This window comes from Plectropomus leopardus, chromosome 18, assembly GCF_008729295.1.
Source record: "Plectropomus leopardus isolate mb chromosome 18, YSFRI_Pleo_2.0, whole genome shotgun sequence".
Taxonomy (NCBI): Eukaryota; Metazoa; Chordata; class Actinopteri; order Perciformes; family Serranidae; genus Plectropomus; species Plectropomus leopardus.
In genome coordinates this window covers 19793513-19810127 of record NC_056480.1, presented here as the reverse complement: position 1 = coordinate 19810127, position 16615 = coordinate 19793513, and the positions used below count along the sequence as shown (strand labels likewise).

The 16615-nt window shown below is 39.4% G+C and overlaps 1 protein-coding gene across 4 annotated transcripts in view; it reads left to right on the top strand.

Moving 5' to 3' along the window:
• The window catches only part of spire1a (spire-type actin nucleation factor 1a), a 45848-nt gene extending 29518 nt beyond the window's left edge, over positions 1-16330 (top strand). Inside the window, exons 5-19 of one of the 4 annotated variants that reach the window (XM_042506288.1) lie at positions 2242-2316; positions 2427-2591; positions 2838-2924; positions 3428-3557; positions 6326-6373; positions 7819-7973; positions 8164-8245; positions 8352-8494; positions 10423-10446; positions 11181-11210; positions 12144-12281; positions 12393-12463; positions 13967-13994; positions 14145-14308; positions 14526-16330. In XM_042506288.1, coding sequence (XP_042362222.1) covers positions 2242-2316; positions 2427-2591; positions 2838-2924; positions 3428-3557; positions 6326-6373; positions 7819-7973; positions 8164-8245; positions 8352-8494; positions 10423-10446; positions 11181-11210; positions 12144-12281; positions 12393-12463; positions 13967-13994; positions 14145-14308; positions 14526-14793 — 1608 coding nt within the window. In that variant the 3' untranslated portion in view covers positions 14794-16330. The remainder of the gene's footprint in view (positions 1-2241; positions 2317-2426; positions 2592-2837; positions 2925-3427; positions 3558-6325; positions 6374-7818; positions 7974-8163; positions 8246-8351; positions 8495-10422; positions 10447-11180; positions 11211-12143; positions 12282-12392; positions 12464-13966; positions 13995-14144; positions 14309-14525) is intronic. The other 3 variants (XM_042506289.1, XM_042506291.1, XM_042506292.1) reach the window with 3 other exon arrangements.
• Positions 16331-16615: the final 285 nt, after the last annotated feature.

Genomic DNA, 16615 nt, shown 5'->3' with positions numbered 1-16615 from the left:
GTAGTTTTTATTTATTTTAAAGGACCATAATGCTTTGTAAAATAATGAAAACTAAAATAAATGTATAATTTCATATAATGTATACATAATATAATTATATATTAAGTAAATATTTAATTTATTTAAGTTAATGTATAATTTATATATGATATAAATATAACAGTAACTGTTTTATTGTAATTTCAATTTTATATTATACAATTCAGAAACATGTCAGCCCTAACATGTGCTTAAATTATGTTCTTACCTAAAACAAATCCCAAATAAGCCCATTCTTCCTAATTAAAATAATCTATCATTTCACCTTTCATTTTAAGCATGAAAGAAATGCTTTTTACACCAGTACACCATGGAAGATGTCACATGCAGCTTGAGCATACCCAGATTTTGTAAAAAAGCCAGTGTGTCTAATTTAAGAAAAAATACTATCACAGTTTGTTTTAGGAATTATTGGCATAAAATACATACTGCAAGAAATTTCTCTGACGTGAATATTTCGTGCAAAAGTGTAATGTGTTGGATATGGACTCCATTCTCATTCGAGAACAACTGCACTTTCTTTGATAGGTCGGTCCTGTTACACGTTACATTTGCACCTGGCTGACAGAATAATAATAATAATGCATACATTTTAATGGGCAACCTTTGTAAAGACTTAAAGTGTAGTACAGAGCTTGTGGGAAAAACCTTTGCCCCACCCCACTCAAGCACTCAAAATAGACATCAAGTGAAATCCTTGTACACATACCAGTACAACTTTGTGTTTCCTGGTTGATTTGCTTGCTGCGCAATATGTACACCAAATACAGTGGCGTGAGTCATGCAAACAACCTTATGTAATACATGGTTATAGAATCAAGTTTAACCTTATTACTGCTATTTAAGGAGCTTACAGGAGGGGACCACCAGGCTGCAGGGGCCTCTTTGCACCGAATGTCACTGGCTAGTTGCTAATAAGTAACCATACACAGCATCACACATGCTTACAAATTAGGAGGTCAGTCAGTGAGTCTTTCTTTTAGTTTCTCTCACTGTTGTTGTTTTTCTGTCTTCCCTGTCAGTGTTTATCAGCTTCTTCTCATTGGATTCCCCCCGTCTGCTCTGCCAGGCTAGAAATAAACCAAAACTGGAATTTATCGTGAGAGGTGTCGGTGAATGACAGGTTAAATGTTGTCACTGTTAAAAAAAGAAAGAAAGAAAAGTCCTTGGATGGTAATTTGACGGCAGAAATGCGTTAGGATATTAGGGGAGAAAGGGAAAGGTCAGATAGGTGGGAAAAAAGATGATACGTGGGAAGAGGGAATGTGTTTCTGCAGTAAACACGGTTGTGGATGAATAGATGTGAGGATGATAAGAAGAAAGCAACTGTCAGCAGAGGATTCTGTAGGCTTATGGTTTTTTGATCTGAGAGGGAAATCGTTGATCATCCTAGAGTCATGTGGCCTGAAACAACTTTTGAAAAACTAAATTCAGATTTGTATTTATTATATGTGTATTTCACTGTGTTTGTGATAAATGAACACTAAAAGTGTCTGTATTCCTTCAGTGGTGGAGCTGCTATAACTGCACTCTGTCTCCTGTCTATCGGGTCTGGGCAGCTACATTGTCTGTTCTCATTAGGCGCAGAGTCATACATTCAGTGGAAAACAATCTAACTGAAAGGATAGTGTGATAGCAGAGTAACTGTTTACAACATCTAGACTCGCCACATGCAGCTGAAAACAAGGAGAGCAAACCTTAACCTTACCCAGTTTGACATTTGAGCTGGTCCAGTCTTCAGTCACTAGTTTGTTTAGAGAGGATCCAGCAGGCAGGCTTTTAATAGCAGCCATTAGTCGACTATTGGCTCCCCTTTTTTTTTTTTTACCTCGCTGGTACTCTGTCAATATAGGATGAGACTGATATCGACCTGCTCATGTGAAACAACATCCATTGATTTAATTAACCAGACTGCTTTGACAATATGGGCAGTTTGCCAGTGACCTCAACTCAGCTAAAGTCAGCACTGTAAATGCTCTTTATCTATTCATTTTACTTACTACTATAACAGTAAAAGAAAAAATATGGTGATAAATAAACATGTAAATATTGTACCATTTCTGCTTTGATAGCAAATAAAAATAGTTGGAAAAAAGCATTGTAAATATAGTTGTACACCTTTTGAGTATCACAAATACTTTTTAAATTTTGCTGTAATTCTCCTCTCTCTTTATGTTTTTTTCTGTCCCTTTTCTTGTCTAGAACCTGCGGAGAATGGAAGGCGAGAATCGGGAGGAACCTGTTAAAGACCTAAATGAGCTACAAAATGCAGATTGGGTAAAAAGAATATTTACTTACTAAACTAGACCAGTGACCATGTGTTAGAAAGTGCATAACTAATGCATTGTAGTATTTTATCATATTACATCTTCCTTTTTCCTTGCCAGGCTCGGTTCTGGGTGCAGGTGATGCGAGATCTACGAGATGGTGTTAAACTGAAGAAGGTTCAGGAGCGTCAGTATAACCCATTACCCATCGAATACCAGCTCACACCGTACGAAATGCTGATGGATGACATCCGCTCCAAACGCTACAAGCTGCGAAAAGTCATGGTGAGGGAAAAGTCAAGATAAGGGTTTATTTCTATAGAGCCTTTCTCACTTTATTTGGAATAACTCGAGACCAACACTCAGCCATGACATGTTTTTGTTTTTTCCTTTCATGTTAATAATAATCACGATACTTAATGTTGTCATGCTGCAATATCAATTATCTCTGCAGGTTGCAACAATCTCCCCAGGGCAAGTACTTCAGAACAAAGACATCAAATCTCATCATATTTAACAATGTTATTTCAGGTGAATGGAGACATCCCACCAAGGTTAAAGAAGAGTGCGCATGAAATCATTCTTGAATTCATCAGGTCGCGACCACCTCTCAACCCTGTAAGTAGTACACAGCATGGTGCCGCTTACATGTCAGATGATATATTCCCCAACATTTGTGACACAAAAGTGCTGCATTCACTATGTCGTACTGATATCAGCTTACACTAAGAGAGAGACAAAATGTGGGAAGAAAATGCAGAAACTTGATGGTAACAAAATGCTGTCGCACACTGACGCATATTAAAGCCACGTTATGTCGACAGCTACAGAAAATATATTTTTCCATTTTGTTTCATTATGTGAAAGGTTACCACAAAAGATTACTGTAACAGTTTCATGCACACAAAAAACATTCCATGACTTTTCTTAAACTTTCAATGATTCCATGACTTTTCCAGCCCTGGAAAATTGTGAAATTCCATGACTTTTTCAAGTTTTCCATTACCGTGGGAACCCTGAATTACAAAGCGTGCACTCCTTCTTGGGATATTTTGAGAGGGAAAATATCTCACTGTGGTTGAATGTTGAATATTCACTTCATGTGGTGGTTGTCATGACAGGTTGCAGCCCGTAAACTGAAACCCCACCCGCCACGTCCCCGGAGCCTCCACGAACGACTGCTGGAGGACATCAAAGCTGAGAGGAAGCTCAGGCCCGTCTCCCCCGACATGATCCGCAGAAGCCGCCTGGGTAAGCTGCTAACAATCACACACATTGACATATATGCATGCATGCACAAATAGCCAATAAACAAAATCTGGAGATACGCCTCGACTGTTTCTAATCAGTGAGAGTATGTGTGTTAACTTGCTGCCATATGAGCCTAACCCCTCCACTCAGGGCAATAACCATTAACCATGGCTTAACCACATCCATCATGATTATTTAAACAGCCCTCTTCCTACATTGATGTGTTCACTTAATCAGAAGTGTCATAGTGTTTAAACAAGGATCACTTTAACTGCAGCTGTGAGCTTTATGTTGTTTGCTAAACCTGCACTGCTAAAGTAAATGTTGTGGTTACTCAGAAATGTGCTCTTGGACTGATAAGTTGTTTGTTGTGAACTAACTAAAAATATGATAAAAAGCCAGCGGTGCATAGGAGGTCAATAATCCATCATAATTGGTCGGTTTGATGTAATATTTCAAACTATTTAAGGCTTTAATCAGATAAAAACAGTAAATATGTTGTCAGCATTTACTGCACAGTGCTACACAAGACACCTTTTGTAGGGGATTTAAGAGGGTAATATGGAGCAGCGCTTGCATAATCATACACATGGGAGGCTATTTAGGTCCTTCCTTAACATACTTCCATACTTTTTAATGTTAGATTTTCAGAAACTGTCTATTTTTGCAAATATGTTTTATAAACATGGATGATTCATTGACTTTCATCCATTTGAACTCTCATGGGTTTCTTTTTCTTCTATTTGCTCCCATTTTCTTTTATTTCAAACATGGGCATATCTGTCAGTCATGCGACCTCTTAGCATGTCTTACAGCTTTGACTCATCAGGTAAAGTTTCACGTCACCTATTGTGTTCCCATTGTTGTACCGTGTGCTTCATTCCAGGCTATTTTAGGGTTAGCTCCTGCTAACACACACACACACACACACACACACACACACACACACACACACACCCTTTTCTGTTAGTTGGTGCTTGTCTTCAAGTGTGTGTGTATGACACACTACTGTTACTTACTGGCTGTTGTGATTACAGACACCAACTGCACTTGAGGAAAAGATGGATCAACATGGGGCTTGTTGAGACTGCTAGCTCAAATCTGTTTTGGGCATATTCAGATTGAATCCAGATTAATTTTAGAAAGTATGGACAGCAAAAAATAAATTAAAAATGAAATGCGATTCCAGTTGGATTTTTAGAGATGCTTCTCAGTCTGGACACTCTGGTCACTCAAATTGGTTTTCAGAGACCCCCTTTACACCCTGCTTTAAAATTCGTTTCAGGTTATTTGATTGCTATCAGATCGTGCTTGACCAAATGTACTCAAAACATATTAGGATGGACTGTGATCCGATTCTGCAGACGCCACTGGAGGTGGTCAGGAATGCATTGTGACCACAACACAATTATGTAATGTGTTAAATGTGTTTTAAAAAGTATTTGTTGTATTTTTAGGCCAGTATTTTTCTGAAAATGCAGGTAATAAAATGGATATCAGTATTGAAATTTTCAAAAAATGTTTTTAATTCTTATTATAATCAACGAATATTGTTGACAGGCGGGTTTTTGAATGCATTAAGGTTCTGGACAGAGCAATCAATGTCAAAGTGGACACCTGAGACGCATGCTAATATCAGGTGTAAATGTAATCAGGTTCAATCGTATCTAGATACAATATGGATATGGAACACAATTTAATGTGAGGTGTAAATGGCAGCAAAGTGTTTCTTCTGTCACCAGCAACACAACAACAATATGAAATCCAGAGTGACGGTTAGCACCACACCTCTGCACAGTGAAGCCTGCCATGACGTTAGCACAGAATATCGCAACGTTTACCAGTTTCCTCCTTCACTGTGTTTATCTGGCGTGACAGAGGACATCTGCACCAGAACTTGACAGTGCGATTGTTTAGGGGGTGAAATGACAGCATAATTTCTCATGCTTCCTAGGTGAAAAACCATATCACGTAACTACGGAGTTACTGACGCCTATGTTCTTCACACTCCAAATAACAGGGCAGACGGAATATCATGACCTGATTTCAGAAACAAAAGTGATTTGCCTGAACTCTGAACGTTGCCTTAATCTCACAATGTGTAAAATAGTCACCTTGGTGTTTGCTGAGGGGTAGAATTAAAAACATAACAGCTTCAAATCATGTACTCTATATTTTAGTCATGCCATGAATGATATAAGTTTGACTGCGTGCCCTGGATGTAGTAGTGACTCACAGGGGCCATCTGTAGTCTAGGTGAAGAGGGATAGCCGTTGAGCCAGAGCCAGTAGGGTGAGATTACACATCATCACTCTGCCCCTGCAGCCAGTCTGCCCTGCTTGTCACCCTAATCCGCTCTCACTGAGGAATATGACACATTACATAACACTGGTGTCCACAGCCTACCTCAGATGAAAAGTTGAATGGGAGATGACCGTCTGAATGACGCACTACACTTTCACAGGATGACCATAATCCACATGGATGTACGAGAATAACCTTTTGCACCGTGGCTGCACTCATTGTCGTTCTCTGCTTCCCCCGGCACTTCCCCTTTACTCACCCCTCCCTCCATGCTTTCCAGCTGTGCACAACATATTTGTTTGAGCGTAGCCCACAACTACACAGCATCCCCTTAATTCACACCTGGTCTGACAGATGCTTGTTGCTGTCAAGTCCTCCCTGTGGTACAAGTCTAGTGTCAGGAATGAAATTATGAATGTGTGTGTGGTCTGACCGAAGGTTACATTCCCTTAATTCCTTTACAGGTGCAGGGAAAAGCATCAGCACTCCTCAGGACTTGTTTCGCAGCTCAGGTAAAGAAGCATTAGGCGCATTTCCATCCACCTCTTTTTATGCGCATTTTGAATATGGGCATAAAATAACCTGTGTGGAAATGCAAAAAAACAAAACACACAAAAAAAAGAAAACTTCACAATTGTAGAATTTCCATGGGTCATAAAATTCCTGGAAAAAATATGAAATTAGAATAAATATTTTCCAGGCCTGGGAATAGTTTTGAATTGATAGAATGTTTTGGAAAAGTTTTAAACATACATTATTTTGATTGTTGTTTAAAACATGTTCATAAAAATCCCAAAACATGTCTTAACATTACACAAAATCTGTTCCCTGTAGTACTGATTGTAGTGCAATAGTCATAAGTATCATGTGAAACAAGTGACCAGTGAAGCATCACTAGCATCACATGATACACATGGATCAGATCAGCATCTTTTGCTTTGCTCCCCTTCTTGGGAACAGAAACACGCTACCACATAATGACAGAGGCCGGCAAATGCCTAAAAGCTGCTGTGCAGCGGGTCATAGTTCATTTTAACTTGAGTTGGAGTACAGTCATACAGTATAGCAGCATCACACTGTCCTCTCCAAATTAATCTCCCCCATAGATAAGGTTAGTGATGAACAGGTTTCTTATACAACACATAGGCTAATGATACCTGGTTATCCAACCAAATATGTATAGATGTCAGTCAGATGCCTTGGAAATGTGCTAAATAATGTAGGACTGTATTTTTATATAGGCCAACCTGTTTTAAACTAAGTAAATTAAGTTATGGAAATGGGGTACAATATGAATATGCAAAAATGTTTTTATGCTTGGGGGAAGTGAAAAAGTTTGTATATTATCAATGAAATGGTAACAGATTTAACGAATAAATGGTGACATACAGTCATGACGCACCGTCATTGCATAAGCAACTGTACGCCGTCAGAATCGTCTGGATGACTTCAGACAAGCACAAGTAAGCACACTGGTGCTCTGTTAACATACATCTCTTTGTTTGAGGTTTGATTGGCGCTCTTTTAATTTCATCATCTTGTTGTGACCTCCTCTTCTTCTTCTCCTGACTGAAGATTTATCTTCACCTGCTTATTTTGATGAACCATCTCCAAATATTGGCATTACAGTAGTGGACTGAAAATGCACATGAATTATTTTTCTGAAAATTTGGTTAATGTGTGTGTTTCATTTGGACATTTTGACCTTAGCAACAAAATACATTGAAGGAATTTAAGTTCTTTTGTCTAGATGAAATGACTGAGGAAGAAATCTTTATAGTTGGGGCTTATCTTGGTCACCATGTGGCCTGCGCAAATTGACTCTGGTATTTTAGTAACAATACACCCAAGACACCCATAGTTTACACAAGAGGTATGATGGCCAGCTGTTAGATAAGAAGGTGATTCATTAGAATTTATAGTTCACTTATCATACAATCACATCTTTCACCCACAGACACTCCTGATGCACCGAGGAAACTGGCTGTCAGCACCCAGTCTCTGGCCAGTGGCACCCTGGCACCCAATCAAGGTGGAGTGCAGCCCCTTAGCCAAAGGAAGAGGCTGCTCAGAGCGCCCACGCTGGCTGAGCTGGACAGCTCCGAATCTGATGTGAGATGTCTTTTTGTCTGTGTCCATAAGATGATCATTGCCCCCTTAAGCCAGTTCCAGTTTAGCCGCATGAAAAATCCACAAGCAGAAAGTCAAACCCTAATTACATTTTGCTTTTTCATGCAATATTTTGAATATCCAAAGCTATCAATATATTGTGATTAAATAAGCGTAATCTTCTGGTTGACAGGAGGAACCCACGCGGAGCAGCTCCAGTATGTCCCCGTCTTTGATGGAGGACACGTCACCTGAGCCTGTCATAGGGAAGAAAGGTAAAAGCTGCTTTGTGACTCCTACAAACATATGGAAGTTGTGCTTGCAATGTTAGCTCCTCAGCCGTATTTTCATGCGTTGTTCTTTTCTGTCCCACGTCTCCAGCTCCTCCAAAGTTCCTGCCCGTCTCTGCCACCCCGCAGCCAGACAAGCGTCAGTCTCCACAGAGGCGGCACTCTATCGAGAAGGAGGCCCCCACCAGTGTCTGCCCCTTTGTAGCTCCATCCAGACAGAGCTCCAAGTCTTTGGTAAGTCAACTGTGGGAGATACCTCTGTTGGATTAGCCATCACGGCCTGGACGAATAAATAAATGAATGAAGCTTTGAGGTTAATGACAGAGCTTCAACTTCTCACCTGGATTTACTAATACATTTTATCAACCCTTTTAAACCAGAATCGTCAGAAGTGTTCTCGTTCTGTATTCTGACGCCTTTCACAACCATTTAAAACCTCTAAAACATGAGCACATTGGTTTGATTTCTGTCAAAAATATGGGGAAAAGGGCAATCAGTAATTAAGCAAGAAATGGCCCTCAAAATGCAAGAAATTTGTAAAAGGTGAAAAGTGATTAAGAGTAAAAATGAATTATTAGAACAAAAAATGCATATATAATTTTCATTAATATACATTTATATCCACAGTCCTTACATTATGTTACAGAAAGAATATATAAAAAGATAGTTATTCTTTTTATTCTTAAGTAATTCATTTATTTACTTTTTATTTATGCTCTTTCTTCTTTCTGACTGTTTCTAAAATTAAGTTTATGCTATTTTTGAAGTCATTTTTTGTAATTTTTTAAAAAATGTCTTGCTCATTGCCAATTTTCTCAAGTTTCAAGGTTTAATGGCATAGCAGATGTCATGGCATCAGTTCAAATACATTTATGTTAGATGAATATAGCTGGAGTGCAGAACTTTTGTCCCCCCTCTCCTGCCTCCAGAAGCCCTCTCTTGAATCCTTATTTTTATTTTTATTTTTATTTTTTACTTAAATCCTGCATTTGAACACTGACTTTCTTTTTTACCTAGTTCATCCAATCCAGAGCCTTTTGTTGGACGCTCCTCAGGATTTTATAGCATATCTTCTGCCATATTCTTTGCTGCTACTCCGTCCCTATGGTCTCTTCCCCCTTCCTGCCCTCTCTTGCTGGTTGACTTGAAACATGTTGCTTCCTGTGCTCCTGCATGGGAAATCTCAACTCCTGTATACAGTGAAATACAGACAGCTTACCCTGATGATGATTAACAGCATTGTCTGAACTCGTTTGGCAAGAGCTTGAACGTCACAGGAGTTAATTTATATGTAAAAGTCTCAAACTCCAGCTTTGAACTAAGCTGTTATATATTATGTAATAATAGAAGAGTACAGAGTGGTTAAGTACAGGCATTCATATGAACTGCAGAGTTTGTAGAACAACAAATCATTTGAACTCTGATCTGAATCTGCCAAAAACACTGGAGATACATACAATATATCTGTTGACTTTACTCCCGTCCTGTGACCGGACATTCACTTGCCATGAGGTCACTGGTTGTCTGAGTAAATCTGTGCCGGTCGTATGATTCTAGTGAGGTTGATGGATGTAATTGAAACCACAGGACCGGCCGCTGTATGAAGAGGGTTTAGATGGAATTGGTTCAGTTTCACCACTTACTAGTTTAATGGCAGGCCTCTGGCGCCTAACCAGAGGCTCCAGTTTTACTCATCATAGATCAGAAGAAATAATGCTTAAATCCTCATTGGAGACCAGTCCCCTGGGAATAGTTGTCACGCCATTTTTATATATTTCTTTTTACCTCTTGCTTTTCATATTGGTGATGACATCCTGCCTTGCCTTAAAAATGAGAATAATTAAACTTCTTCATGACAGATCGTAGCAATCAAAAGCCTCTTATTTCCTAGTCATTCTTTTCATGATAGAATCAATGAGTATTTTCCTAAATGTGAAGCCGTATTTCTTTTCCTGTGTCGATACAAGCATATGCTCAAACACGCCTTGCCTTTATATAAATACTGGGAGTTAAGTGTCTCTAGTAGATGTAGAACAGTAAGATCTTTGTTGCAGTTCCCCTCCCTTTCTCTTACTCATATCTCATTAAAATGTTTACACTGGTCAGCTGTCATGGCCCAAAGATTTAATGGCAGTCCTTTCTGATTTTACATAATGCTGCAGATGATGGCTGATCCCAGCACCAAGGTAACCTGGTCAACCCTCTGTCCATCTATCATCAACCCATTTTTAAATCCATAATGCCATTTTTTCCCTGTATTAGATCAGTAGAAATACTGAGAGTGGGACATATAAGGGTGAAACGGGGAAGAAGATTTGGGGGAAGACTTGCATGGATTTGTAAGATATAATAGATATAACTTGATTAAACCCATATTTGCAGGATCGACAAGTTACAGCTGCTCAAGAGTCAAGCAAGGGAAAAAAGAAAAAAAAGTGATGAATGAATGAGGATAAAAATACTACAAAATACAAATAAGAGGGTAAAAATAGAAGAATATGAAATCTGTATACACCCTTCACTTACACAGATACTGTATGTCCTTGCTTGGATAGACATACAGGAAAAGATGGAGATCAGACTCGGATTGTGATCCTGAGATCATGAGATATGAAGGTGGCCATCTCACTGAAGCCTTGGGACTGTGTTATGAAGCTATGCTGTTGTGAAATTTAATTTCATGCCACACAAGATGATATAGTAATGGTATGAGCTCATGTAGGAAGAGAGTTTTTGAAATAATGTATTAATGTTTGGGAAAGATGGCTGTAAATAAGACTTAACTGGCAGCCTCTCAATATATCCTCTAATAGATTCATCTTGTATTAAACTTTATGAAGCGTACTATGTTTGAGAAGCTTGTGTTATTATGAGGTCGTGCTTCTGTTTGAACGTCCTGTTCCCTCTGTCTGCTGGTCAGGTTGAAGCCGCCAGTGGTGCTCAGGGCACGGTATGTCACTGTTATTGTGTGTGTGTGTGTGTGTGTGTGTGTGTGTGTGTGTGTGTGTGTGTGTGTGTGTGTGTGTGTGTGTGTGTGTGTGTGTGTGTGTACCCATCCAGTGTACAAACTTGTTGTAGATGAATGTGACTTTGCATCCTGACCATTTGGGTGAGAGGGAGATCTGCGGCATACTGAAAATAGCTCAGGGAACTTGAGAAATGATAAAGATTTACAGCAGAGTCTCACATTTTCTAATCCAAGTCAACTGAAGGACACTGAGAGTAAATGATTGATGAAGAAGTTCCCTGAGGAATTTTCACTAGACTTTGGGTGCAGTAAGCTATGACGTTGGGATGAAAGATGTTGAAAGTGTTGAGTAGGCTCCCAACTATGTCACAAATCTTGTGGCGGGCCATAGCTTGCATCATGATGGGGTCCACGTACAAATTGGTTGCATGGAAAAAAATGTTATAAAATATTCATTGTAAGGTTATAGGTCCACTGAGTAAAGTCAAAAGTAAAATTGCAAAAGAAGAAAAAATTCACTTGCCAACTGACATCTACTGCATGTAATAGACTATGGATAATTACCCCTTACAAACCCACTTAAAAAACCCCAAACTATACCTTTAAATTGATAGCTAAAAGCTGTGGACCACCAACATGACGGGACATTACCAGCATGCTCTGTACAGTATCTTCTGTTCGTTGCCAAACTGTCATGTCAGTGAAAGCATCATCTGTGGTTGGCACAGAGCAAAGAAGATTGGTGTTTTCACCTTCATTATCTACATCGCATGCTTGCTTTTTATGGTTAAGTGGGTGTCAGTCTTATTGGCAGCTGATATCATCCCTTCTTGCTGTTGCACAGTTTCGGGTTACCGTTTTCCCAATCTGCAGATATAAGGGTAGTTTACTGATGTGATGTGTTGTTTCCCTCAGGAGGAGTTCTGCTACCCGGTGGAGTGTCTGGCTCTGACAGTGGAGGAGGTGATGCACATCAGGCAGGTTCTGGTCAAGGCCGAGCTGGAGAAGTTTCAGCAGTACAAAGACATCTACACCGCCCTCAAGAAAGGAAAGGTCTGTAACAAATGTCGATTTTTCGGCGTCACAGTGCTAATACTCTTTAGTCGTCATTTGAATGCAACAGATTCTGTGAACCCGCTTCACCTCACCTCGTGCTTTCTCTAGGTTTGCTTTTCCTGTCGGACCAAGAGGTTCTCTCTCTTTACCTGGTCCTACACCTGCCAGTTCTGCAAAAGGTAAGTTGGGTCACCGTTAATAGAACTACTCAATTTGTAGGAGAACTCTACTTATTTTACACATCAGTCATCTGCAGGAGTAAGGAAATCATACTGCATGTGTTAAAAAGGTTTTTATAAAGACTTTTGAGGCTACAGAGAGAGCTGCATAAAATCTGGAATATTTCCTCAAGTGATGTCACTTGACTCGGCGTCGGTTATTTCTGAAGACTAAAGGTCTTCACTGGTCCAAAACGATGGACCCAAGGAATTCGCTCCAACATAAGACTGGACATGATCATTTTAATAAAACGCATTTACCCAACTGTGTATGAGAGCTGGCCACGATATTAGAGACCTGACCCCCGTACACGTCAAAGAGGAGAGAGACTCGAGGCCCTCTGTATTTTATGGACCCAACACACCTGGTAATTAAAATTGTTACAAATTCAATTCGTCTTGTTGTCAAGTTGTTTTTCACTTCAATACAACATAGTGTTCTTGCTTAATTTACTATAATTTTTAATAATGTTTCAGATGTTTATTTTTATTTTATTCTGTTGCCAGTAATTTTGTTGTTGTGAAGTGAGCTGCTGTAATGCCTGGTGGTGACCAGTTTATCAGAGCTATAAGTGTCTTGGATTGCACATGACAACACAGATTTAAACTTTTGTCAATATGGACTATAAACTGTAGATAAAAACACTTAACCCCGCTATGCAAAAGTGAAGCCAAAATGTCTCAGATACAGCCGCTGCCACCTTGTGCTGCTCACATCATTTGGAGCCAGAGTCTGTGCAGTAGCGATCTCTGTGGTAGTGGAGTTTCTGCCCAAACACCTGTCTGACCACCCCGAGCAGCGGCATTGTTCCTGAGCACACAGATTGGCTCACACAGCTGTCAATCATGGCGCCAAATCCCCTTTTTACAGCATTAAATAACTAGATAAAACCAAACACCAGAAAAATTAACGCCTGATCAAACATCAGGGTGATGAGAACTACCTTAAATGACAGAAACTGTCTTTGAGAAAAATGTATTTAGCATGTCCTTTGAGATTTTAGTTCGGTCAATGTCCCAAGAACTAACACAGCAGCCAACCTGCACGGGGTGATTGCAGTGTTGTGGCTTCACTTATGGGGAGTGGTCATGTTGTCCATCTTTATACCACATACAGTCTATGACGTGGACATGTCACACATGGTTAGATTGGTTAGATTCTCCACTATTCAACTGTGCAGTTTATTTTATGTAAGCCATGAGCACCAAAATATAATTCTTTCAGATTTATCAGCATTGTCATCGATTTATTTCTTTAGACAGAATCAAAAGAGCTTTTCCAGAAATTCATTCAAGTTGGGAATATTGCTGGGCTCACTATCTCTCATTTCTCTAATCCACTTCCACCTCACTTGAACTGTCATCATGAGTTAGACAATATGATAGCAGTGCAGTGTAAATCGTGGCATGTTTTAAGTGCAGCATCTGTTCAGTAACATAACCGCTCTTTTTTATCTTCCCCAGGCCTGTGTGTTCCCAGTGCTCTAAAAAGGTAGGCGGATATTGATATATATTAAACACACTTTTGAACATTAACTTTAGAATTTGTTGACATGCTTGACAACTGTTGGCACTAACAGTACCTCTAAAAAAGCATTTTTTTGTTTTAATTTTTGCCTTATTGTTTATCTTTTTACTTCAGATGCGGCTGCCATCTAAGCCCTACTCCACCTTGCCCATTTATTCTTTGGGCCCCAGTGCTGCTGCTAAAGATGAGGCGAGTGGAGCGTCTGCCCCTGCTGAGCCAGAAAAGAACCCATTTGGGTCTGGACATAGTCGACACAGCCTACGCAGAAGCGTTTACAAGTACGTTACTTGTAGATCCCCAAAATTGTCAAATTATTATTTCTTTTAGATAAAAGGGTGAGTTTTGCTCCTGAGTGAAAGTAGAAGAAACCATTTGGTCAACTGTAGTGTAAACCAGTGGTTCCCACCTGGTGGGTCATGGTCCAAAAGTGTGTCAAGTAAATGAAGTTTGTTAAAAATACTTCTACAATACTACATTACTTCTTCCTGTCCTCAGGTTGTCTAAACACAGCAGCAGTAGCAGCAAAGACGGACGATCACAGGACGAACCAGAGCTCCCCAAGGAGCTCACCGAGGACTGGGTCACCATGGAGATCTGCGTAGACTGCAAAAAGTTCATCACAGAGATCATCACCTCCAGCAAGCGCAGCCTGTGCGTGGCCACCAAACGTGCCCGTCTCAATCGCAAAACCCAGTCCTTCTACATGTCGTCATCTAACTCGGTCAACTTCAGGCCCTCTGAGCGCACCATCAACGAGGTATAGACAGTCAGACCGCCCAGTGCACTTTTCATACCTCTCCCAGAGCTTACTCGTTCAATTTTTTTTTAAAAATCCCCTGAATGAAGCTTGTCCATCCCTTCCCAAAGTTAGTAAAGGTTTTTAATACCTTACCCTGTCTCAGGAAAAGTTGGCACGCTGTGATTGGTCGTGACTGGTCAGGACTGTGCGGTAGCTGCCAGACAAAAGAGAGCCATGTTTCTATAAAAGAGATAATTCAGGACACGGTGGGTTAAAATGATAAGTTACTGATGTTGCTATTGTAAACCAGGTAAGAGAATGTATGTTTGAGCAGGATCGGGTGATACAGAAAGCCAAAAGCTACAGTGATAAACGTGTAAATAGTTCAAAGGCCCGCCCCTAATCTTAGCTATTTCCAGTTCCTGTTTACTTCTAGCACTCAGGATGAACAACAGATTGTCTTTTTGACAGAAATGCACTGTAGATCCTCCCGTCAGGTCTGTTGGGGTAGACCTCCGCTCCTGCCCTGTCCCCCCTCTCTCTTATTCTTCCAGCAACAATTATGCCAAATGTACATCATTCATTTTTTAGCCAGTTTAAATGCACATTCACTGTTCTGTCATGTTTTAAGGACGACACATTGAAGGGTGAGAATAGTCAGATTATTTTTTTTGTTTGGGTTTTAATGTTTGTTCAATTCTGTGCCTGGTGCCAAAATTTCTTTATTTGAATGCCTTTGTAGTCACGGACCTACTGTACATATGTGTGATAAAGTCAACGGGGGACATTTTAGGGTAAATCCAAGGTTTTGGTTTCCTGCCCTTTCCATGTTCCAGGCTGGGCAACAGAAGCACAGAAATGTAGGGTTATGAATGTGTAAATGCTGTACATCTTAATTGTTCCAAATTTAAATTTAATATAAAAAAAACAAAGTAGAAGTATAATTTCACCATGTTTTAAGATGTCTGCTTCTGGAGTATCTTTATTTGAAATTAAACCTTTATTATTAGTGTATTATATTTGTGTTAATGTAATATCAAGATTTTATTTCTATTGTCTAGTTTATAAACTCCTCAGTGTTAAGACTCTAAATCGCAAATCGCACTTTTATTGGACCAATTTATTGTTTATGTTGGGTTTTTGTCTTAATTAATAATTATTAAAATGGTGTGTTTTTCACCTCTTGGGGGATCAATAGTGCCATTTCCCAGAGTTTCTCATGAATGAAAATGTGTGTGAATGGCTGCAGGTTGTTAGCGAGAATGGAAATATGGCTAATACAAAACTCTTTGAATGTAGGCAAGTATTTAACTGTCACTGAATATGCTTTATGAATGTGTTGCAACAGACTTTTACCCAGACACACACATGTTCATACAGTGTGTTTTGTGACAGTTGTTACCAAATGAACATGAAGCCAGCCTGTTCAATAACGATGCCATTTTCCTTTGAAACCATCCGACCCGTTTTAATTTAGACCTCTGTAAGGAATGTATGCATGCTGTACTGTGATCTGTTTGTTTTTATCAACAAAATTATAATAAAATCATCATGATTCTTACTTTGACTCACTTACATATTCTGTTGCAGAATGGATAGTCCGGTGTTAATCTTAGTTTTAAAACTGTCATAAAATTCAACCATTGTTTATTCAAGGAAAATATATTATTAACCCTTTGAAACCTGGCATGGCATTGCTTTTCTTGCACTGTGTTCAGACAACTTTCAGACAACAAACTTTCAAGTATTTAAACCTTGAACCCTGAGCAAATTGCAAAATTAGATTTAAAAAAGACAAGGAAAAATGTCCATGGAAAAATGAAAAAAGTTTGAGAAAAAAAACATT